At 37.1% G+C, this 23,568-nt stretch overlaps 2 protein-coding genes across 6 annotated transcripts in view; both read left to right on the top strand.

Annotated features, from left to right (window-relative positions):
- Nucleotides 1-15,824, top strand: part of LOC120316094 (alcohol dehydrogenase 1-like) — a 24,887-nt gene extending 9,063 nt beyond the window's left edge. The window contains exons 7-11 of one of the 5 annotated variants that reach the window (XM_039361292.1): nucleotides 1,729-1,864; nucleotides 3,751-3,889; nucleotides 11,500-11,621; nucleotides 14,871-14,972; nucleotides 15,789-15,824. In XM_039361292.1, the coding sequence (XP_039217226.1) occupies nucleotides 1,729-1,864; nucleotides 3,751-3,889; nucleotides 11,500-11,621; nucleotides 14,871-14,878 (405 nt within the window). In that variant the 3' untranslated portion in view covers nucleotides 14,879-14,972; nucleotides 15,789-15,824. Of the gene's footprint in view, nucleotides 1-1,728; nucleotides 1,865-3,750; nucleotides 3,890-5,648; nucleotides 9,442-11,499; nucleotides 11,622-14,870; nucleotides 14,973-15,788 lie in introns of those variants that run through there. The other 4 variants (XM_039361297.1, XM_039361296.1, XM_039361293.1 and 1 more) reach the window with 4 other exon arrangements.
- Nucleotides 11,500-23,568, top strand: LOC120316095 (alcohol dehydrogenase 1-like). The gene is made up of 9 exons (XM_039361298.1): nucleotides 11,500-11,621; nucleotides 14,871-14,972; nucleotides 15,789-15,930; nucleotides 18,640-18,727; nucleotides 18,831-19,053; nucleotides 19,817-20,077; nucleotides 20,742-20,877; nucleotides 21,417-21,555; nucleotides 22,576-23,568. Exons 1-9 carry the CDS (start codon nucleotides 11,604-11,606, stop codon nucleotides 22,598-22,600), a joined length of 1,134 nt encoding a protein of 377 aa, XP_039217232.1. The 5' UTR covers nucleotides 11,500-11,603; the 3' UTR covers nucleotides 22,601-23,568.

The raw sequence follows: 23,568 nt of genomic DNA, 5'->3' as shown, positions 1-23,568 counted from the left end.
TTGCGACCCGGCGTCGAACTCGGGGGTCGTCTTATACGCCGGGTCGCCTAATACGCCGGCATATACGGTAATACAGAAAAAGTTATCCAGGAAAGAGTTTTAAACACCTAATCATTTATCAAGATGTATTTTAATCACATCAATTCCTATATTTATAATCCTACATCAGTCAAGCCCTTCTGCATTTAATAAAGGAATCTGCAACTCATGAAAGCTCAAAATAAATATTGGTTAATCTTAAAATCTCTGATTTTTGGCTTCCGTAGACTAACATGGCTGTCTTTTTACAGCAGGGATCTTCAAACTTGGCCTTTTTATGACTTGTGGACTTCAACTCCCAGAATTCCTCAGCCAGCATTGCTGGCTGAGGAATTCTGAGAGTTGAAGTCCACAAGTCATAAAAGGGGCAAGTTTGAAGACCCCTGTTCTACAGTGTCTCAAATAATGTAGGCATATAAGTCCTCTTCCCTTCCTGCTTCTTGGCAGCAAGGGTCCAAAGCATTCAGAGAAAGTAAATTGCCATCAAGACAACAAATGATAGTCCATCAATCTATGGATCAGTGTAGTGGTAAAGATAATCAGTCAGGGTTCGGGACAGACAAGTTCAAGTCCATTATCAACCACAGAAACTCACAGTAGATTCTCCTTTTATACCTACGGTTCTCAACCTGTGGGTCGCGACCCTTTCGGGGTTCGAACGACTCTTTCACAAGGGTCGCCTAAGACCATCGGAAAACACATATTTCCGATGGTCTTAGGAACCAAGACACCGCTCCTCTATCTTCTTGCCCTCCTCTTCCTCCTCCCCTTCTTCCTCCTGCTGCCCCCCAGGTGGCTTGGGCGGGTGCCAGGAGAAGAGGGGTGCCTGGGGGGAGCTGGATGGGGAGTTGGGGGTCACCACAACATGAGGAACTGTATTAAAGGGTCGTGGCATTAGGAAGGTTGAGGACCACTGTTTTATACAATCTCATTTGGCTGCCATCACTATTTCTCAAGACATTGAGTTCATAGTACGCTCTCCAAAAATGGATCCCCTTTTATTTCAAATAACTTGGCCTTCAGACAGCCCTTCCAAGCAGGCTGCCAAGAAAGCCGTCTGTGTTTAAGACTGAACTCTTGTATGTTAGTAGCTAGAACCTACATATGATTCAGTTAAGATAGTTGGAAGACCAGATATGTTTTTATTTAACTATCTATCTATCTATCTATCTATCTATCTATCTATCTATCTATCTATCTAAAAAATGTATATAGCTGCCCATCTCAAAAACAGCGACTCTGGGCACCATTTAACAATCAGATAAAAAACAGCAAATACTGTATGAAAACAAGAATTATAATTATATTGATATTCTTAAGAAGCAAATAGATGGATGCTCTTTAGGGATACTCAACTGTCTGTACTAAAAAAAAGTCACTAATCAACTTTCCAGAAAGATGAGAGATCCTTTGGAGTGCTATCAGCTGATTCAGGTATAACTTCAGAGAATTGTTGGTAAAAGTTATTTTGGGAAGTAGGTAGCTCAGTTCTTACTGTGAGACATGAACATCAATAATGGCTGTATGCAGATTGCAGAACATTCAGTATATATTTGCTTTATACTAAACCAGCTGTTACTTATCTTTACCATTTCCAGGGTCAAACACAGCATTTTTAATGTTTATCCATTGTCCCTTTTTTCTTTACATGGCAAAAATTTCCTTAATTTCTTCCCTTTTTTCAACCAGACAGCTGCTTTGGCCTCTTGTCACATGGGCTGTGGGACCTGTGTGATGATTGGTCTGCCCCCCTCAGATGCAAAATTCTCCTTGGATCCTATCCTGCTTATTACAGGGCGCACTCTAAAAGGGAGTTTCATTGGAGGTATGTTCATAGATGGAAGATAAGTGAACACACTCATAAACATATTTTCTTTGTCTTTTGTAGTGTGGAATTACATTGGAAATGAGGGTATGTGAACATAAACCAGAATTTGTCCAAGGATAATTAGTGGCTATATTACAGGTAGTCCTTGACTTATAATCACAATTGAGTCCAAAATTACCATTGCTAAGCAAGGCAATTGTTAAGTGAGTTTTGTCCCATTATATGACCTTTAATGCCACAGTTGTTAAGTGAATCTCTGCAGGATCCCCATGGTCACGTGATAAAATTCAGATGCTTAGCAACTGACTCATATTTATGACGGTTGCAGTGTCCTGGGGTCATGTGATCACCACTGACAAGCAAAGTTAAAGGAGAAGGCAGATTCACTTAACCATGTTACTAACTCAACAACTGCAGTGATTCATTTAACAACTTTGGCAAGAAAAGTCGTAAAATGGCACAAAACTCACTTAACAAATGTCTCGTTTAGCAACAGAAATTTTGGGCTTGATTGTGGTCGTAAGACGAGGAATACCTGTATTGTATTTATTTATCAGTTAGTTTGATTCATACTCCATCTTTCTGATTGGCAAGTACTCAATATAGCAAGAAGAATTAATGTTAAAATTAAAAATCCAAAGGTATAAACTGAGATTCAGATGACGTTATAAAATTCTGGCAAAAGAAATTGTATAAGTTTTCTAAACAACAAAGAAGTTCATTTCATAGCCTGGGACAAGAAAACAGAACACTAAAACTCAGAACATTTTCAAAAAGGTCTCTTCTGCAGATCTTAGTAGCTAAACAGTTTGGCTCTTGTATTAACTTTCTCCTCCTGTTGCAATCCTAACAAATTCCCATTCTATCCCATTTTATCTTCAAAGAGAGTTTGTGCACTTGAAAACTCCTCATGATTGTTGTATATCAACCTTCTCCATTCTGGCATCATCCAAATGCTCTGTTCACAGTTACTCATGCCTTGGTCACTTCCCAGGTTGCAGTATGCTCTATATCCGGTAGTCAACCTTGGCTGTTTTATGACTTGTGGACTTTAACTCCCAGAATGCTGGCTCAGGAATTCTGGGAGTTGAAGTCCACGAGTCATAAAAGAGCCAAGGTTGACTACCCCTGCTCTATATGGTGCCATCTATGGGAAGTATTTGAAAGTTTCAGCTGGTGTACAGTGTGTTATGCTGTGAGTAGTTATCTGTGTCCCTAGAATGGCACAGGCTGCTTTCACTCTAGGTTCAATTCAGGATGCTGATTTTAAAATCCTTCATGGCAAGAGACCAGGTTGTTTGAGGGATGGCTTCTTCCTGATTATATCTGCCCCTCCCATCACTTCCAGCAGAAAGGGTATACTGTAGGTCCCATCCATTAAGGAGTTACATCTGGTGGGAATCCAGGAGATGTTTTTTTTTTTTTTTTTTTTGCTGTGGAACATCTTTGCCCCCAAAGTGAGATTGCCCCCTTTCCTGCCATCCTTCAAGAAACCCCTTTTAATGGTATTCTCTTTTAATATTGTTATTTTATGGTTTTATTATATGTCACGCAAGGTCAGGGTTTGTGAAATGGGTGGCCATATAATTATGAGAGAGAGATTGAGTGAGAGAGAGAGACAGACTTCATCTGGATACCAGGTTAAGGAAAAGCTGCCATCTTTCCTCCAGAAGTTGAAGCAGCAGTTAAGAGTAAACATTTAGCAATTCATGTGCTTCCAGTTTTAGCTTATTCTATATTTGATTTTACAACAAAAAAATAATGTTACAAGTTTTGTTACGAGCGCTTTTGCAATTTGCCAAAAAGGTTTGAGAAATTGCAAAAATGTTCGTGGGAAGCAGAGCCAGCATCTAGTAGGTTACATTTGGTTTTGTTTCTTCTAGGCTGGAAGATGAAAGATTCAATTCCTCAATTAGTCTCCAGTTACATAGAAGGAAAATTTAAACCAGATGTTCTGATCAGCCACATTTTACCATTCAGTGATATTGGGAAAGGATTTGACTTGCTTCGTGCTGGAAAGAGGTGAGATTTCTGCCCCATCATTGCCTATTTTTAACAGAAGTAGTTTCAGCTCAGACTTCAGTTTGAATTCCAAAAGCCAGATTGGTCATGTGGTTAAGGTGCAAGGCTAGGAACCAGGAGACTGTGAGTTCTAGACCCACCTTATACATGAAAACCAACTGGGTGATTTTGAACCAGTAACTCTCTCTCAGCAAAACCCACCACACAGGGCGGTTGATGTGGGGCAAATAGGAGGAGGAAGGAATATTAGGTATGTTTGCTGCCTTTAGTTTTATCAGAATAATAAATACAGGATATAAATAAAAAGATAAATTTAGTTTCATTTATACATAGAGCAAATATTAATGTTTAGATTTTGTAGCTCCTTAAAGACCAAAGGGACTTGCCAGGAGAATGAAGTATTTATTGCACTTTTGTTAGATTTTCATCTCCCAGAGCAGTTATGCTGATTCTAAGAATTTTTTAGAAAAAGTTAAAGGCTGTTTGAAAGAGTGCTTTTTCAAAGCTTTGTAAAGGTTTAATACTACTAATTCATTCTTCTAATGAATTCTCCATGCACAAACCCTTCCCTTCCCCGCTGGGAAAAAGTAGCCCCAACTGGCAGCCAGATTAACCAGCTGCACTCAGCTGATTGAACTCAGATTCATGGAGAAGATAATACTGTATCTCTGGCCTAAATCACTTTTAAAGATTTAAAAATAATAGCTATAACTTCTACTGTATCTGGATGCAGATTGGCAACCTGATTTAAAATTAGCATGATGTGGGCTCTGTGAGATAAACCAAACATCAACCTGGTTGTAGCAGTTTGTCCCAATTGAAGCATTCAAGTCATACACCTAAACAGCCTTATGTAAAGCATAAGACAAACCTGGAAGTTATAAGTAGATGCTGATCTAATCCAGAGTCACTCCTAAACTGTATACCCACTCTTAATGGGAGTGTAATTTCATCAGGAATAGCTCTATCCAAAACCTAGAGTGATGACCTTGCACAATGAATATTTTTGTCTTACGTGGATTCGGTTTCAGTTTGCTTTCCTTCATTCAGCCCATTACTATCCTTAGACAAATTTTCAAGGGAGTTACACCATTGCCTGATAGTGTTACCTAGAGAATTGGATTTCAGGGTCCTCTCCCAACAGTTGATGCATCTATTTAAACAGCCATGGAGATCAAATGGTGCCTTGAAGGACTTCACATGCCAGTTCCTTCTTTATGGAGCACTGGTCTCCAAGCAACGCCATCTGGGATCATTCTGTCAGATAGGAAGAGAACCACTGCAAAGCAAGGCCCTCTCCTGCCCTTTGGAATATCTTACCCCCTGAGGTGAGATTGGCTCCCAATCTCCTGACTTTTCATAAGTGCTTTAAGACCTGGCTCTGCCAGATGGCTTGGGGACCCAATGGGGGGGGCTTCACACTGGAGATGGTTGACTAATTAAAAGCTAGTCCCATATTATCCATCACCCCTCCCCCCATGTATTTCCTTCTCCCTCCTTCTCCATCTTGTGTTAATGATTTTATTTTATCTGCTTTGTCATTTTATATCTGATGATTTTAATGATTTTATTGGGTAAACTGCCCTGGAGTCATTTAACAGAAGATGGGTAGCACATAAATTTAATAGTAAAATTAAAATAAATTCCCAAGACTGCAAAGTTGTCCGGAAAGATACCATGGCCATTGAAATCAGAAGCTGTTAGGAGAACTAAAAAAAGTCAGAATTCATATTCCTTTTGTTTCTCTTCATCATCCAAGAAGCTGACCAAGGCAGTTTCACTTTTATACATGCTGGCAGAATTTATAACGAGGGACTACCAAATGATATAAGTAAGTGAAATTACTTTGCAAGTTTTTTGCCTTTTGCTGGGCTTTCTGTTTTTGGTTTTCTTCTAATATTGAAGCAATTGGTAAGCGGTTGAAGCAAATATCTATGAGGAAATAACGTTCAAGAGATTACTCAGATCTGCATGCAACTTTTGTTATTGAATTTCCAGATTCCTCCATTCTTTGGTGAGTTGCCTCAATAAATCTACACTACACTCACACTGGGTGCCATTTCTTCATGTCCCACAACTACTGGATTAGATAGTTTTCTACAGCACTTGACTTCTTATGAATGGCAAATGCTGCTGTCCTGGCAACATTGCCACAAACAAGTGCATCTGCACTGCCTGCCTCTCCCATATTCCAAGATTAAGAATATCTGTCAGCAGGATTTGAAAATAGGAAATCAGCCACAAGCATGAATTTAAAAATACTTGTGTTTTGATCATTTTTCTTTACAAAGGATATGGAAAGTGAAGCCTGTGTTTTATTTTTCAGCATTCGTACTGTCTTGAAGTTTTAAGTGGCTCAACTTGCTGAATCTGTCTGGAAGTCTTTAATGTGGAACCACGAAGAATATTCTTTTCCTTGGCCCTGTGTTTGTTCTGAAAATACTGGAAAAAGACATTCGTGTTTTGTTTCTCTGGGTGCTTATATTTAGGTCGTAGCATGATTTATAAGATGGAATGTTGATATTACTTGGCTCCAGATGCAAAAAATTCTGTCGTGGTCTTAGTTTTAACTATCACAGAAAGAGCATAATCCAATTTTTAAGTCTCTGAAGTGGGAAAGAAATCAGTCATATCTACATAAAATGTAGGAACTCATGTTTTCATGGCTTAGCCTCAGGTTAGAATGTGACATGATTCACTAATTGAATTATGCCAGAAGGGCTCCTGATTAGTGAAGAGAAATTAGCACCAATCACTCCTGACTGCTTTATCCATACAATTCTGTTTCCATGGCATTCATTCTATATCAACAAAGCAATCCCTTGTTGCCAAAAGCAGCTGCTCTCCTCTGGCAGTTCAAAACAACTTCCTTTCATTTTCTCTGCATTGCAATTCTCTTGTTTTACCAATAAAGGAGAATATTTGTAGCTCAGGGTTGAAATGAGGGGTCCATGTGCTCTCTGAGCATGGTGCCTGATGATGTTATCTAGTTTGGGTAATGAAACAGAGCACTAAAGATCCAGTTATCTTGTTTAGCCAGAGATCAAGGGGGGGGGGGGCTTGAATTTTAACTTTCCCTGGTTTTAGTCCAACACCTCAATCATTGCACTTACCATTAAACAGCCTGGGTGCCTCTGCCATATAATCTTATATCAAAAGATGTGAGACTTACTTTTGCTTTGTCTCCTGTTCATGCTTCCTTATCATCCATAGGTTATTGCGCTGAATGGAACTGTTCCATGCCAATTCTGAGTTTAGAGTCAGTGGAACTAGATACCAAAGCATCTATCAGCAGCTCCAGTAATTGTTTTATATGTGCTTAATTGTATCATACAAACCTAATCAAAAGAAAAATACAATACAATAGCATCAGTGGATCAACACTGCTTCCAAATGTATAAGCTTAGCAATTTTTTTAAAAAGGGGGGCCTGGAAAAGCATTATAAATGGAACAAATGCCAGCTGGTTAATATTTGTGCCAGTCACTCTCTCTCTCAGGTAATATTTGGGCCAGTCACTCTCTCTCAGCCCAACTCATCTCACAGGGTTTTTGTTATGGGGAACATAGGTAGAAGAATGAGCATTAGATATGTTCGCCACTTGAATTTGTTTATAAAAAGAGTAACAACGGGATATAAATTAAATAGATAAATAAATGCAACATTTGACTATATTAAAGTTTTCTTCCTTGACTTTTGGTTGCAAAAAGTTAATTTAAATTTGGCAATACCTAGCAGTAAGTGCAATCCTTTGTCATAAATTGTGTCCATATTTTCCATTGCAGTAGATATCATCCATTTCCCTGGTGGCGCAGTGGTTAGAATGCATTATTGCAGGCTAACTCGGCCCAGTGCCAGGAGTTTGATTCTGACCAGTTCAAGGTTGACTTAGCCTTCCATCCTTCTGAGGTTGGTAAAATGAGGACCCAGATTGTTGGAGGCAATATACTGATGATGTAAACTGCTCAGAGAGTAGAGCACTGTAAAGCACTGTGAAGTGGTGTGTGTCTGTGCTATTGTTATTTTCCCTCCAAATCTATCAAATAAATTTTAAGTACTGAAGATCTGCATCTATAATGTAAAGCAATAGATCTCAAAGTCATTCTGATATCAACCCGAAAACCAGCAATTGTGGACAAGACCAAACCATGCTGTTACAGTCTCAGTAGCATAAATCAGCCTTCCCCATATCAAGTGCCTTTCAGATGTGTGGGCTTCAAATTCCAGATTACCAGTTGGAGATTATGCAAATTGAAGTCCAACATTTGCAGAGCACCCAGTTTGGAAAAGCTTGATCAAACTGGACATTAAGAGCGGTTTGCCAATGGTATTCCCTTATAATTAACTTTTAATGTTATATTTTAACTATTCTTGTCCTTTTTTAAATTTTTACATTTGGTTATCCTGTTTTAACATTTTATATGTTAATATTTTATTTGAACATCATCCAGGGTCCCTCTGAGAGGTAAATGGGTGATTTCTATAATAAATGAATGAATGAATAAAATCCCTTTCTGGGCTCCAGAATTAAGATAGAATATGACATTTATGATAAATTGCTGGCTAAAACTTCAGAGGCTACTGAAAGTTACTGAAAGCTTAATTTGGGTAATAGTTTGGAGTAGACAAGAGATCAAAAGATTTTACCTTATTTTGAAAAGAGAAAAGATGAAAAAAAATCCTTTTCAAATGATACAAGCCATTTTGTTTGGCCTTATATGAAGTGAAATCATTTATGTTGTGTGGGCTTTTGTTGATGACAGAACAAAAATAGGATTTTTATATTGTCTTTTGATCACCCAGTTAGATATTGGAAGCCTTGAACAAACAAGCAAATCTGGGGACTCATGCTAAAGGAAAAAGAATGATTTGAGTGTCAAAGGCAATTCTAAAAACACTTTCATTTAAGTAGAATTTGATGCTGTTTTGCGTTATGCACCGCTAGTAAAAAAAATATGCTGATTTGAGAAGAAAATGTTTTACAAAAAAATGACATGACCATTTTTCACACTTAACAACCATTGCACTGCGCACAGAGAATCATCTCTTCTACCCACCCATCCCCTCTCCCCCCCCCCGCCATGAGTCCTCAAAGCCGGAAAAGTTGGGGACCGCTGATTTAAACAACCAGCCTCTATATCTTTCCCATAATCAGGGAAAAGACCTGCCTCTTTCATGCAAATATTGTAAGAAAGAGAACCAGAATATTGATCATAATGTACACAAATACACATTAATGTTAAAGTGAAAATATTTTACTTGCTGCAATTCTTGTACACCCTTTACATCTCAATAAAATTTGCTATAATTGTGGCTGAGAGAGAAAAAGACAAAATGCCAGTATTTTATAGCAGGAGGTGTGTGTTTTTGTAAAATACTGTTCATGATTTCTGTAATGTCCTTGATTCATGTCTCAGTGATTTATTGAAATCAGACAAGAATTCAATTTATGCATGATATTAGATCATGTTTATTGGGTTGCCGAACAAGTCACAATTAGGTAATTTACAGTATATGCCATGCTGAGCAATAAACCATTTTATTTATTTATCACAAATGATTTTATGCAACTTAAATCATTTTGCCTCTAAACAAATCACAAGCAAAAATACAGTAACATTATATAGTAGTCACACACAAAAAATGTAACCATACACTGTTAAATCATGTTAACACATTCAAAATAATAATTCCTAGTATTAGCCCTTTATTCACCTTGGGTACGTTCAACTGTTTACAACCTATGAAAAAGATACTTTCTAAATATCAGGAGTGATAATACAGTTCTTGGTGGTAAAACTTTTTATAGGAGGGACCTATTACAGAAAATGCTTTCCAGTTCCTTCCAGCTGCACCCCAATAACAATCAGCTCTTAAGCCACAAAGGATTTTAAAGAATATAACCAGCATCCTGAATAGGGTCTGGGATCAGACAAGCTATTGATTCAACTAATGTATCTTTTGTGTTATAAATCAGTATCAGGCTGTGGACATTTTGGCTGGCTGCAGTTTCTCGATAATGTTGAAAGGCAGACTTGTGGGGAGTGAATTAATGGTCCAAATGTAAAGTGATGAGGTCATGATGATGGTTGCCAGCATCCCCTGTTCAAGAAATGGGCACACAACTGGTCCACCAACTGAAGTGGAACATAACTTCCAATTGTTTTTCCAACAGGAGCTGAGTGTCCTAGAGATTATGCTATCTCTATCTACCTATCTATCTATCCATCCATCCATCCAGTGGTGGGATTCAACCAGTTCTGTGTATGGATGCCGTTTCTGGAAGTCCATTCTGGGTCTGGGCAACAAAAAATTAGCTACCAGTTTTGCCGAAGTGGTGCAAATTGGCTGAATCCCACCACTGTCTGTCTGTTTTTCTCCCTCCTGGTTAAAATATTTTTTATATTTTATTATAACATGATTCATGATTTAATACAAGTTTTTCTTTATTCAAACCATTTTAGTTTTTTAGTGAAGCTTTTTTTCCTTTCTCATTTTGTTTTTGAAAATTTTCCCTCCTGTATTGTGCCAGCCAAGTACATTTCTACCAGGAATTGGAAACTGCTGAAATAATTCCATATTCAAGTGTGATTGCTACAGTTGTGGTTTATGCATCAGTTCTATTCACTGACTGCAGTGGCACCTCCCTTTAGGGTGCTTGGCTAAATTTTGCCTAGAATATCCTACACTAGCTATGTTTGTGTAATATATTGACACACGGACTAGTCAAATATATTTCAGTCTAGAATATTGTGCAAACATAACCAAAAGAGTTAGTTTATAATTCAATGTATTGGGCCAATACAGAATACTTTGTAGCCTTGCATTCCAGCAACACATGAATAGAATTTGACAATTATTTTAAGTTAATAATAATAAAAATGGGGTAATTGAATTAATCTTAAGAAGCCATGGATTAATTAATAAAATAAGAACTATGGTTAAGCGTATCATGCAAATTCAGCATTATGTGCCCATTTTCTATGAGTAGTCATTTAATGTTTAATGTTTCACAAGGCAATGTACTTTTGCAGCTAATTAGTGTTGCACATGCTGGGAATTTTGCTAAAATCCATAAAAAAAAGAAGTGCTGCTTTTCCATTTATATTATTTGTCATATGAACTGTCATTTGTTTTAATAAATCTTTGCCTTGGCAAACGTGATATGTACAATGCAAGCCTAATAGCTATTCCACAAAGACTAATATTTCTCAATTATGATCCTATGGGGACACCAAACCTGTGGGATTAATATAGTTGTTTAAATGCATCATATAATCTATCTTTATCCTTGATATAAGTAATTTAAGCAAGAGAACATCAGTCAAAGATGTTTGTATTTTGTTCTGTTGGTTTTTGGTTTTTTTGTTTTTGTTTTTGCTGGTACAGACTAATTCAGAAACTTTTTTTGGAACTCAGCCCTGAGATCTGTATGCTTTTAGAATCTCACTTCTGGGTCTAGATGGCAATTATCTTTGGATAGCTACTCCAGAGGGAGTTTGTTTTAAACAAAACTCTGGGAAAACATTGAAGTTCTTAGTATAGTTGCAAAGGAACCCTCCCCTTCCTGAGCTGACCTATCATAGATTAAACATTTTATGTGTTGTACAGGGTGGAGAAAAGTTGCTCATTTATCTGTCAGAGCCAAAATAATCAAGGAGAGAAGTCATTTATAGAAGAGCTTGGACAGATTCTAAGCAGGGATCCTGGAATACATGGCGACTGCTGGGAAGGTAAGGAAGACTCTTAATCAAAACCTGTATGAACAGCATATGTACATGGTTATTAGACCACTTCTACAATGGAAGAATTAAGTGTTCCAAAAGAATGTATGGAGCATTTTTTGAATTTCACTTGTGCTGATTCACTCGATGCTCTGCAAAGGTCAGGCTTGAAGAACCATTCAACACTTGAGCCTGACAAGTAAAAATTAAGCATTCTGGAGCATTGTTGAAATGATTTAAAATTCTGTCGTGGGTAAGAAAATGTATAGTCATTTGGTTGCTTTATTAGAGTATAGTATTCTTATCCTTCACCTGAACTATAGGCAGAAAAATGCTGGCCCAATCTCTCTTGTGCTTATAGTACTAAGACTTAGTGCTGTCTATGGAGTATTTAAAAACACTCACAATGTCTTCTTCCTATATACTGGACTACTCGAGTCATTTCAAGATTGCACTGGAGATGTTGGTTAGAGATTATGGGAATCATGATCCACCTTGTAGTACCAGAATGGAGTAGAAATCTGTGCTGTTGTGTTTGCTGTTATTTTGTTCTGCTGAGGAATTTCAAGGATGTGTTATTAGGCGGTTTCACCTTGGGAGCTTTAAATGTACCATGTTTGATTTAAACTGGTGGTCTTTTCATTCAAAATGTTTGGTAATGTAAATGTGGGCAAACCTTTCTTCTTCACCATGCAGAAGACCAACATTATGGACAGCCAGTTTGGTCTAGTGGGGAAGACACCAGGCTAGAAACCAGAAGACTGTGAGTTTTAATCCCACCTTAGGTTTGAAAGCCAGCTGAGTGATTTTGGGCCAGTCACTCTCTCTCAGCCCAACTTACCTCACAGGGCTGTTGTTGTAGGGAAAACAGGAGGGAGAAAAGGCTTAGATATGTTTGCCACTTTGGGTTATTTATAAAAATAATAAAAGGAGATGAAAAAAAAATAAAAAATAAAAAATCTTACTTTTTTTCTTGCCATGCAGAAAACTAATTGAATCTCACTGCAGTTTAAGAGAAATGTGCCAAGAGCAAACAAAAGTTCTCTGTGTGTGTGTGTGTGTGTGTGTGTGTGTGTAATGTTTGTGCTTCCAGAGTAATGTTTAAAGCAGAGTTTTCAGTCAGAAATCTTTGGATTTAGAGCTAATACTTCTCATTCTTAGAATCTCTTTTCTGTGGCTTTATAAGCTCATGTAAATACGGGAAGAACTTTTCCTCTTTCTTTTGTTTTGCATTTATGGTACGAGACTCTCAAGTAGCTTTTTTTACTTATTAATAAATTATAATGGATTTAAAGTATTATGACTTGCAAACTCTGCCCAGTATAAAAAAGAACTACTTTGAGACAAAGTGAACGTATGTGTGCTTGAGGTAAGGAAACCCATTTCTTACATGTAAACAGAGATTGTACAATTATAACCAGACTAGAAATGGAACCTGGGAGTAGTTGCAATGCACATATAGCTGTACATGCTAGACATCCCTTTCTTGTTTATGCTATGTAGTCCTTTATTGTGTGTGTCTGTTGTGTGCCTTCAAGTCAGTTGGTGGTGGTTAAGGCTCCTGGTTAAGGCCTGGAGCCTTAACCACTACACCAAACTAGTTTATAAGTAAATTGTGTTATTACCTACCTACTTACTTATGTACTAACTAACCTACTTCTGTTTGTCTGTTCTATCTGGTATATAATTAATTACCTAGTTAAAATTTACAAACTATTTTTTGGCAACAGATGGAAGTTCTGTTGCATTTCCAAATAGAGATAAATACATATGCCAATTTTCTTTTTCTAAGAAATGTTTTCTTAGTTTCTAATTTTTGTTCAGTTAAATTGGTATGGAAGGGGCTTTTTTTTTCAAAGAACCTGACTTCATATATGTATATGAACATGTTTTTATGAACATCTTTCCATGGATATTTAATTGCAATTCTGTATATTATATTTGCAAGCGTATCTCCTAACATAAGGCAGACCTTCCCTGATAAATATTTTTTTTCCCTTTGGTGAACCCATTACAGATCACAAATATTAAGCTGCAATTGTATGCACACTTAACTGAAAGCAAACCCCGTTTAACATTCTGCATAAATATGACTAGGGGCATCCTTCCTCCCACTGCTTAAAGTGTTCACTAACCTATAACCCTGCAGAAAACTAAATCAGCATAGATTTTGTAGTCTTGATTGCAATCTGAATTGCCTTTCCTCCAGGTTGCAGATCAACAATAGTGTCCTCATGTCCCATGCCAGAAAAGCTGCCTTCACTTCTCAGAGTCACCAGATGATAGGGAAACCATCTGCTGCAACATTAGTGTAATGATGATGGTTTTGACATATCAGTATCTGCCTCCTTTTCTCTGAGCAGGCTCCACTTTGCCTGCCTGGTGAGCATGGATTGAGCCATCTTTCAGAACTTACTTACCATCTCCTCTGTCCTCTGGAGAGAGGCAAGAGGAATCTCTTTACCCATCCAGACTGTGTTCTCATGGATCAGCTGCTTGGTACGTTCAGATATTATCAGCCATTAAACCTGAAAAATAAACTATAGAACCTGGTTGAGAGGGTGGGTACAGTGTGCTGGCGTTCTCTTACATTTCTTTTTGTACCCATTCCCTCTACCTCTGCTTGTCAACTGCTATGAGGACTGATCCAAAATTTAGTTTGGATACATAGTAGGTACAGGGGAAAAGCCCAGCTTAAAAAAACCCGTATTCTCCCATTGTGCACACCACAGTTCTCCTAGAGCAGGGGTAGGCAACCTTGGCTCTTTTATGATTCGTGGACTTAAATTCCCAGAATTCCTCAGGGTCACCAGATGATAGGGAAACCATCTGCTGCAACATTAATGTAATGATGATGGTTTTGACATATCAGTATCTGCCTCCTTTTCTCTGAGCAGGCTCCACTTTGCCTGCCTGGTGAGCATGGATTGAGGAATTCTGGGAGTTGAAGTCCACGAGTCATAAAAGAGCCAAGGTTGCCTACCCCTGTCACAGAGGCAGTGCCCAGGGATCAAGAGGAATATGTCCACCCCCTTCTACATTGGGTAATAAGTACTAGTTAATTCCACTTCCCACTGATAGAAAGGTTGGTGAAGAAATTCAAATTTTACCCATAATAAAACTGCCATAACTTCTTAAAGTTTAACTGCCTTCTTTTCCTGGTTCAACAGTTCTGTCATTTCTCTGGCTTACAAGACATATTCTGACAGTATATTTGCTCATTCCCCTGACTTCTTTTGATGGTCTGTGTGTACACAGGTGATTAAATGTAAAGCTGCAGTCATCTGGGAACCGGGCAAAGCATTTTCGATTGAAGAGGTAGAAGTAGCACCACCAAAGAGCCATGAAATTCGAGTGAAGGTAAAAAAAGGCATACATCCCCTACAATGAATAAATTATTATTGTAATAAAATTAGGAATTATCTTGTACCTAAACTTTTAAGAGTTGCTGGAAAGACCAGGGAGACAATGGCTTAGGAAAACATAAATAACAAACAAGACTTGAACCAAGATGCTGCTATCCAGAATTTTGCTGTTGATGGTTGCTCTACTAATCATCCAGTTCTTGTTGTCTTTTTTCAAGGGTTTTCCTTCAGAATCGTTTTGGAATAAATGTTTTGTATTGCTGACAGCTTCTTGACCTCCCTTTTGTGCATGGATATAGGCCTGCTTATGAAATAGGTTCTTGACTACATCACATTATTGGTAATCCATAGAGATAGAACAAGACAAGCAATAGAACTGTTGTACTCTGAAGAAACAGAAAAGATATAAATCATCAGATTCTGCATCAATAAATATTGTGCATCCAGAACAAAGAAAACAACTCTCAAGATTTGTATACACTTTATAGAACCAGTTTTTAATGAGACCACAGTTCAAATTTTGTTAACACTCAAAACAAATTATTTTGAAAAGTACAACCCATAAATTTGATGTTCTTTCTTGTGATCTCCAGACAAACTAAAACTCCTAAGTCTTCCTTCCTTTAACTGTGTTACTGCTATGTGGCTTGATTGGGAGGATTGTCCTGTTTGAAGACTTCTACAAAGCATCTTCTGGATTCACTGTGCAAAGAGAATGCTGGATTAGATAGGCTTTCGGTCTGATAAAGCTTTTTAGGTGAAAATATGAATTGGACCTAACCACTGAAATGACGTACTCTTATCTGCACAGATGGTAGCCACTGGGATCTGTCGGACCGATGATCATGTATGGAAAGGTGTTTTTTCAAACATAGACTATCCTGTTATTGGGGGCCATGAAGGAGCAGGCATTGTTGAAAGTATTGGACCAGACGTCACTTGTGTAAAACCAGGTAAGGAAGAGATAGAGAAGTTATTGGATAGTACAATACTAAAAATTTCAGGCAATTTTGAAGAGGCATCTATATTTTGAAATATTCCAAAGGGATCAGGTTCCTTATTCTCTTTTGATAATAATTACAAAAGGCCACACTCCTTGAATGCACACATATACTAAACTATATATATATTACAATATTGTAGGTTGTTCAGAAGAACTTAATGTGTATGAAGGCCTATATCAGCTAAACTGGCAGCTATGACTTGATATTGTTGTGTATATTATAATAATATCCTAGGTACTTGGGAAATACTCAAAAAGTGAACAAGAATCCATATCCAATCTAAACATCTGGGTGACTGTGCAACCAACCATAAATTATTAAATCTGTATATGGCATCTGACAACAGCTCTTAGTTGCTCACAATAGTCAAGCAAAGACATGCTTGACTATTGTTGCTCACAATAGTCACAATAGTCAAGCAAAGACATTTTGACAAATGAATAAATGATAAAGGATTAAATTATGCCAAGAAAAAAAAACCTATTTTTTTTCTACCAATTCTCATTCAATTAAGAAGAATATTCATAGCTAAATGAGGGATCCTAGGGACTCTCTGAGCAGAGAGTGGCAAGGACCCCTCAGTTCGCATTCAATTAGATAAAATGAAAAAGGTATTCAAATTTTCTTACAAACAAGAAAAGATTGTTGGTGGATTTCCTATGTGTGGAACCTTTTTTTTTGTGGTAGCCATAAGTCTCTGCTCCTAACCAGAATTACGCCAAAATGATAAAATGTGCCTAAAATGTCCCAGTGCAATAGGGACAGAGTTTGTGTTGTGACATTGTAATACAGATTTTGTCCCTTCTCCTCTTCCTGCACATATCTGGGAAGACAGCAAGAGATATAAGTTAACAGTCTGTTTTTCATTGTAAAAGCTTATTTCCGGTAATCTGCAACCTCTTTTGCTTCTCTCCGTTCAATTTAATTTCAGAGTAAGACATTTAAGGAAACTGATTTTTCAGTATAGGAAGTGGCTACCAAGGAGGTTTCAGAATGATGGAAAACAGTGACATCAGCAACAGAACCTTCTTCCACTTTGAACAATTATTTTTCATTTTCTCTGTGTAAGGAAAGTAATGTTTTACTAGTTTTAGTCCAAATACTGTACCTTTGGAGGCAAACTTCACTGTTTACAAACACATTTAAAAATAACATGTTTATTTGGTAAAAATTATTTATATAAGATTCAAATCTTGCACAAATGCAAGCACGATACCTCTCTATTCTTAAAAGATGCTGTATCAATGGCAGCTCATGCCTAAACAGATGAATTATCCTAAAACTCTATGGGGGGGTCAGCCTTTGGACATGACTAGAAGCTGTAGCTGATCCATAGTCAACATCCCTTTGCAAGCTAGCAAAATAACAGCACTGTTTACCAATAGGTTTCCAGGCCCAAGTTAAAGAGTTGGTCATATCTATGTGGAGAACTGTATGGAGTAGCACCAGGGTACATCATGAAGTGTCTTGCCAAGCAGGTCCACTAAATCCCTTTGAAGTTAGAGTCATGAACCACAGAGGCCTTTTCTGCTGCGGCTCATACACAATTGAATTCTCCACTCTTGGAGATCCATGCCCCCTGCCTTCATGGCATTTTAAAAGGGGGCCTAAATGGCCATACTTTACCAAGTTTTTTCAGAGTTCCAATAGTTTTTTCTGAACTGTTTTATATTTTTAATCTGTTATATCTCACCCAAACTCTTCTAAAAGGTAGGCCCGTGGTGGCGAACCTATGGCACGCGTGCCACAGGTGGCACGCAGAGCCCTCTCTGTGGGCACGCATGCCATTGCCCCAGTCCTAGGCCTTCATCTGGGTTTTATAAAAGTTTTTCGCTTTAGGCCTCCGCCGCCATGTGCAAAAGAAAAAAAAAAGTTCAATCAATCAATCAATTTCAACTTCTTACGGAAAAAAAAAGATCTCACAAAGTTGGAATTGATTGATTGAACTTTTTAGTCCCACCCAGTCTGCTGTTACCACTGCAGCCACGCCCACCCAATGGGTCACACCTACCCAATGGGCCACGCCCACCCGGCACCCGACGATACATAAATGGGTTTTGGTTTGCAGTTTGGGCATTCAGTCTCTAAAAGGTTTGCCATCACTGAGGTAGGCTGTAAAAACTGTAAATAAATAACAAAACCATCCCATTTTTTCAATACTTCTCAAGGGTCTGGGGAAAAAGTTGTAGCTGCTTAAAAAAATATGTTAAACAGTTGACTTTGTAAAACAGCAGCATCTTTCTTCCTGACTTGTGCAAAAGCCTAAAAAAAAAAAAAAGTTGTATTGAAGAATAGCAAAGAGGTGGTGACCTAAGGTCTGAAATACATCTCACAAATTAATTTCTATGTACATAACCTTAATATTATGAATCCTTGAACTTTTATTAATATACTATGGGATTTTTAACACAAAAAGATCGCATTAGGACTGACTGTCTAAAGAAGACATAATTAAGAAAATTTTGGACTGTGCAGAAATGGATAGATTCAGAATACTTTCAAACACGGGAATTTTTTTATAAATGGTTAGAAAAACGGAATAAAAGGTAGGAATGGAAATTGTATTACTCTTAATGTTAAACACATAAACCCAGATTGTTACTGTAAAAATTAATACAATATACATTTTAAAAAGGACTGATTTTTATTCCCTGCAAGGTGACAAAGTCATTCCTCTCTGTGTTCCTCAATGTGGACAATGTGACTGCTGCTTGAGTCCAAAAGCTAACTGCTGTCTCAAATCCCAGTAAGTTTGTTGTATGTATTATTTATTTGGGTTTTTCAGTTACAGTGACAATTTCTGACCAATCCAGTTTATGACAAACACTGACTTGAATCTTCTCAAACAGCATTTATAAAGCTTTTCAAAGTCTGATGCCAGATGGAACCAGCAGGTTCACCTGCCAGGGAAAACAGATTCATCACTTCCTGTGGATAAGCACCTTTTCTGAATACACAGTGATGCCAGAAGCATCTATTGTAAGAATTGACGATGACGCTCCTCTAGATAAAGTTTGCCTCTTTGGCTGTGGCTTTTCTACTGGCTATGGGGCTGCCATCAATTGTGCCAAGGTAAGAAGAACTTCATGCTTCCTGCGTAGGATGAAAGAAGAGTTTGTTCCATATCTTCTAGAGATTTGTTTGGCTTTTGCTGTAGCCTGTGGTATAAATATAGCTACTATTGGTTTAAGTAATCCTGATCTACTGTGGTTGATTTACATCGTACTATGGTGTTAACTTGTAAACCAGAGGTTAACTTGATGTCAGTCTCTGGCTTGTTTGATTTTGGCTTGCTATATCTTGTGAATCCAATTATTAAGATTTGTAAATCATGGTTCATGACTTAGTACAACAGAACGGCAAACTGGCTTATTGTAACATGGAAACTCAATCATGAGTCTAAGTGCCCAAGTATTGCAAGGATATCTTGCTGCTATTTTGGACACAGAGAAGTAATGTCAAACATCCTTATCAATTTATTACACATCATGCAATAAATTATATTTTCTGCATTCTCTCCAGTCTTAGGTTATACCTTTTCTTATATATATATTCCAACTTTCTTGTTATATTCCATTGGTTGATTTCATGGTACTGCCCTTTTTTCTTGAAACTAAAACTATTTTTATTGCATCCTGCTCAATTTTATTTATTAAACTGATATGCTACCCATCTTGTGGTTTGAGGTGACTCTGAGTGACTCTGAGTTTTATGTCTATGTTTGCCTTCTTGTCCTAGGCTTTGCTAGTTCTCATGCCATTTTCATCCATCCAGCTCCTGGTTTTGTTTGGGTGTCTTCCAACACAAGATTCTTCTTTGTGTGATTTTTTTTCAGGTTGAGCCTGGTTCTTCTTGTGCCATATTTGGATTAGGAGGTGTTGGTTTGTCTGTGATCATGGGTTGTAAAGCAGCTGGAGCATCCAGGATTATTGGGATTGACATCAATAAAGATAAATTTATGAAGGCCAAAGAATTAGGAGCCACTGAGTGCATCTGCCCCCAAGATTTTGAGAAGCCAATTCACGAGGTGCTTGTGCAGAAGACTGGTCTTGGTGTGGACTATACATTTGAAGTGATTGGACGCGTTGACACAGAAGTATGTGATTTGTGTTGGCAATAATTTCGTAGTTTTAAATTTCCATTTTGTAGCAGAAAGCACCTTCAGATATTAGGATTAACATTCAAGCAGAAAATATTCTAGTATCTTGTAGTCACATATTCTATATTTTTCCATCTTCTGGGAAAAAATGCAAATGTTAAATATATGTCCCAACACATGGTATCCTTGTAATAGTATCTTGAGTCACATCTGGGATTATGATGACCTAGTACTTGTGAGTCACATCTGGGATTATGATTATAAATAATCTCATTGTCCTCCTCTTCTTCTTCTGTTACCCAGAGGACAAATGAGCAAACTGACGTATTGGTTGGTCCTTCCAGTTACAATTATATACTGTCCATATTTTGACACTAGGTAAAAGAAAGAAGTGAGGAGTTCCAGCAAGAAAGAGAGGTCACCCATCCAAACAACCAAACCCCTTTATCTGAATGAAACTATTGACCATCTTTAATTCTCGTTTCAGAATGCTGAGTCACATGCCCTAAGGTTGATCTCCATTCTTGGATGTAACTGTCTGCTCTTTTTTTTATATAAGCAACATCTTTAGGATTATGTTCAAGCTATCCATGGAAAACTTAGACAACAATCTCTTTGTTCACTTTAATTTTTAGCTTGTTTTTCTTTGTGTCTTAAATAGGTCAGTGCCCTTGCATCTTCCCACCTGGGTCATGGGATTTGTGTGCTGGTGGGGGCACCTCCTGCAAGATCACAGCTCTCTTTTGACCCTGCTCTCCTACTCACAGGAAGGAAACTAATAGGCTGCTTGATTGGAGGTGCGCATTAGCTAATGTGGGTCATAAGATACCTCTAACCAGTATGTGCATGTAATTCGTTTTTCAAAATAAGATGTGTAGTTTCAGATTGGTCCAGCTTGATATAAAATTGTATAAAGTTGTCTTGACTCTTCTAAGGAATTCTATCTACCACCTGCTTAGTTGAATTGTCTCCCATTTCCTATTGCTGAATTTAAGCAGAGAATAGGGGCTCTGGTGAGGAAATGCTGTTTTGGTCAAGATTCTCAATATCTTAACTATTATTAACCACAGGTTTCTTAAGAAAAGACATTATAATGAAAAATGAATAAAAACACTAGCCCCTTTTCTAGTATAACAGCATTTATCATTGTTAGTATTATGATATAATTTGAGAAATGCATACAGTTCAACTTTCACCAGCCTAATGTTCTCCAATTGCATCATTTCAATATTTTGAAGGACAAATTTATTATAGATACAGCAGAGTTGGTGATGCTGAAAAAACTTTAAATGAATAGCTCACTTAGTATTCCTATTTGTTTTCTTTTAAAACCCAGGTTGGAAATTAAAAGATGCTCTCCCTAAACTTGTTTTGGATTATAAGAAAAATAAATTTAATACAGATGCATTAATATCTCATGTATTGCCTTTTGAGAAGATCAAAGAAGGATTTGAGCTTTTAATTTCTGGGGAAAGGTATGATTGTGTCAGCCCAATACAGGTTGTCACATTTTATTTCTCTTATTTTGTCAAATCTTTCTTCTAAAGATTGTATGCTGATACAGTTTCATCATTATAACTAATCCCTAAAGTACATGAAGCTGAGAAGTAGTGATGACACAAGGATAACCTGTCGTACAGATGCAAGGGAATATTTATAGAACAGGGTTGAACACTGAGGTCCTTGGTGCTCTCTGAGTTTGGAAGTTTTCTTGCAGACGTTTTATTACCAAATTAGGTAACATCATCAGTGCTAATCAGTACTAGCACTGATTATGTTATCTAGCTTGGTAATGAAACATCTGCAAAAAACTAAGCTCAGAAAGCACCAGGGACCCCATGATACCCTGCAAACTTCAGAACTGTGTAGGAATTTGAACTCACATGTCTTTAATCAAGAGATCAATGTCACTTTCCAGCCCAAATAACTTGAATTTTACTGAAGAAAAAACAAAGAGTTTCCATGTATTTTGGAAATGTCAAGATTGGTTTTGGCCAAATTATATAAATAAAAGATAGAATCAGTGGAAATTGTTCTTGTTATTGTACAAATTGATGATGTTGTACACTGCCTAGAGTCGCTTTTTGTGTTTTTATGCAAATTTGACTAAATAAATATTCATTTTTGTAATATTTGTCTTTTAATGTGGATTTTTATAATTGTTGTTTTTATATTTGTTGTTATATTTGATTGCTGCATGCTGCTCAGAGCCACTTTTGGTAAGCTGGCTAGTTATACGAATTTGATTAATAAATATTCATTTTTATATTTATCTTTTAATGTGTTTATAGAGGTTGTTTTAATATTTGTTGTTTTATTCTATCGTTGCTTACAGCCCAGAGTTGCTTTTTGTGAGGTGGATAACTATATCAATGTGATTGATTAATTAATGGAAATGGAGACAGAGTTATTGCAACATGATCTTAATGTACATTAGATATTGCTAGGGAGGCTTTGCAAATATGTTGATTTTCCTCTTTCTTTTTTTCTTTCAGCATTCGCTGCGTTTTGCTGTTTTAAAACTACAATTTTAAGCTATCTTACAGATCTTTTGCAGTCTTGTGCAGTTTTAATAGCACCTCAGTTAATACTGTACAACCATCTAATCCATGCTGAAAACGTTTATAATCAATTACGTTGGTAAAGAAATATGGAAAGCCATTTAATTTATAAGCTATTGTGGAAAAATGCTTTTGATATGCTATTAAGGCCAGCTGATCCTCCCATCACCACTGCAAAGACCCATCCAGCTTTGTACTGCATGCAAGACATGTTTACCATTTGGCCAAATTCAATGAAAAAGCAAAGGTGGAATCTTGAAATTTCTTAGATTGAAGTGTCCTATTGTGTCAAACAAATGGAAACAGTACTTGTATTATGTTGCAATGATAAATGGAATCAATTATAATCCTTTCTGAATAGTAGGCTTGTATCTGTTGCATGTTGGTTAACCCACTATTAAACAAATGAGATTGCTTTTTGCTGTGTTTGTAGCTAGTCTGCCACCAAGATTGTCTGGTACAGATTCTATGACATATCTCAAACATGTCTGAACTTTCTTTGTCAAATCCATACTTGGGACAATATTAGGTCAATATGCCCTTCAGAATCACATTTCCTCAAAGTTTGCATAGTCTCGACCCTGTTGTTTTTCAGGAAAGCTTTAAAAAAAGGATTTTTTTTTTCAAATGGGCAATGATGCAGATTGACTTTGTCCCAAATCAGATATTTCAAGTTCAGATTATTTTGGAATTTCCTTAAGGTGCTACATTTTTATAACTGGTTCTTCTCTTTGGTTTTTCTCTTTTATGATGATAAGTTGGTTTGATTTAAAAAACAGCAACTCTGTATGCCACCTTGAATTGTTTTGTGATTAGGCGACTTATAAATTGAATGAATGTAGGAATGAAAGAATAAGAACAATATGTTTGGCACACATTTTTGTGTCACTTTGGTTGGTCATAATAAAGACATTGATAAATTATAAA

Source organism: Crotalus tigris, unplaced genomic scaffold (assembly GCF_016545835.1).
Source record: "Crotalus tigris isolate CLP2741 ecotype Arizona unplaced genomic scaffold, ASM1654583v1 scf7180000019245.846064, whole genome shotgun sequence".
Taxonomy (NCBI): Eukaryota; Metazoa; Chordata; class Lepidosauria; order Squamata; family Viperidae; genus Crotalus; species Crotalus tigris.
This window is presented reverse-complemented; position numbering and strand designations above follow the sequence as displayed.

What these genes read in the sequence shown, in the direction of transcription:
- LOC120316095 (XM_039361298.1), top strand. An exon ending in AATAGGCTGCTTGATTGGAG is followed by an intron (nt 20,878 to 21,416) that starts GTGCGCATTAGC and finishes TTTAAAACCCAG; the next exon opens with GTTGGAAATTAAAAGATGCT. An exon ending in CTTTTAATTTCTGGGGAAAG is followed by an intron (nt 21,556 to 22,575) that starts GTATGATTGTGT and finishes TTTTTCTTTCAG; the next exon opens with CATTCGCTGCGTTTTGCTGT.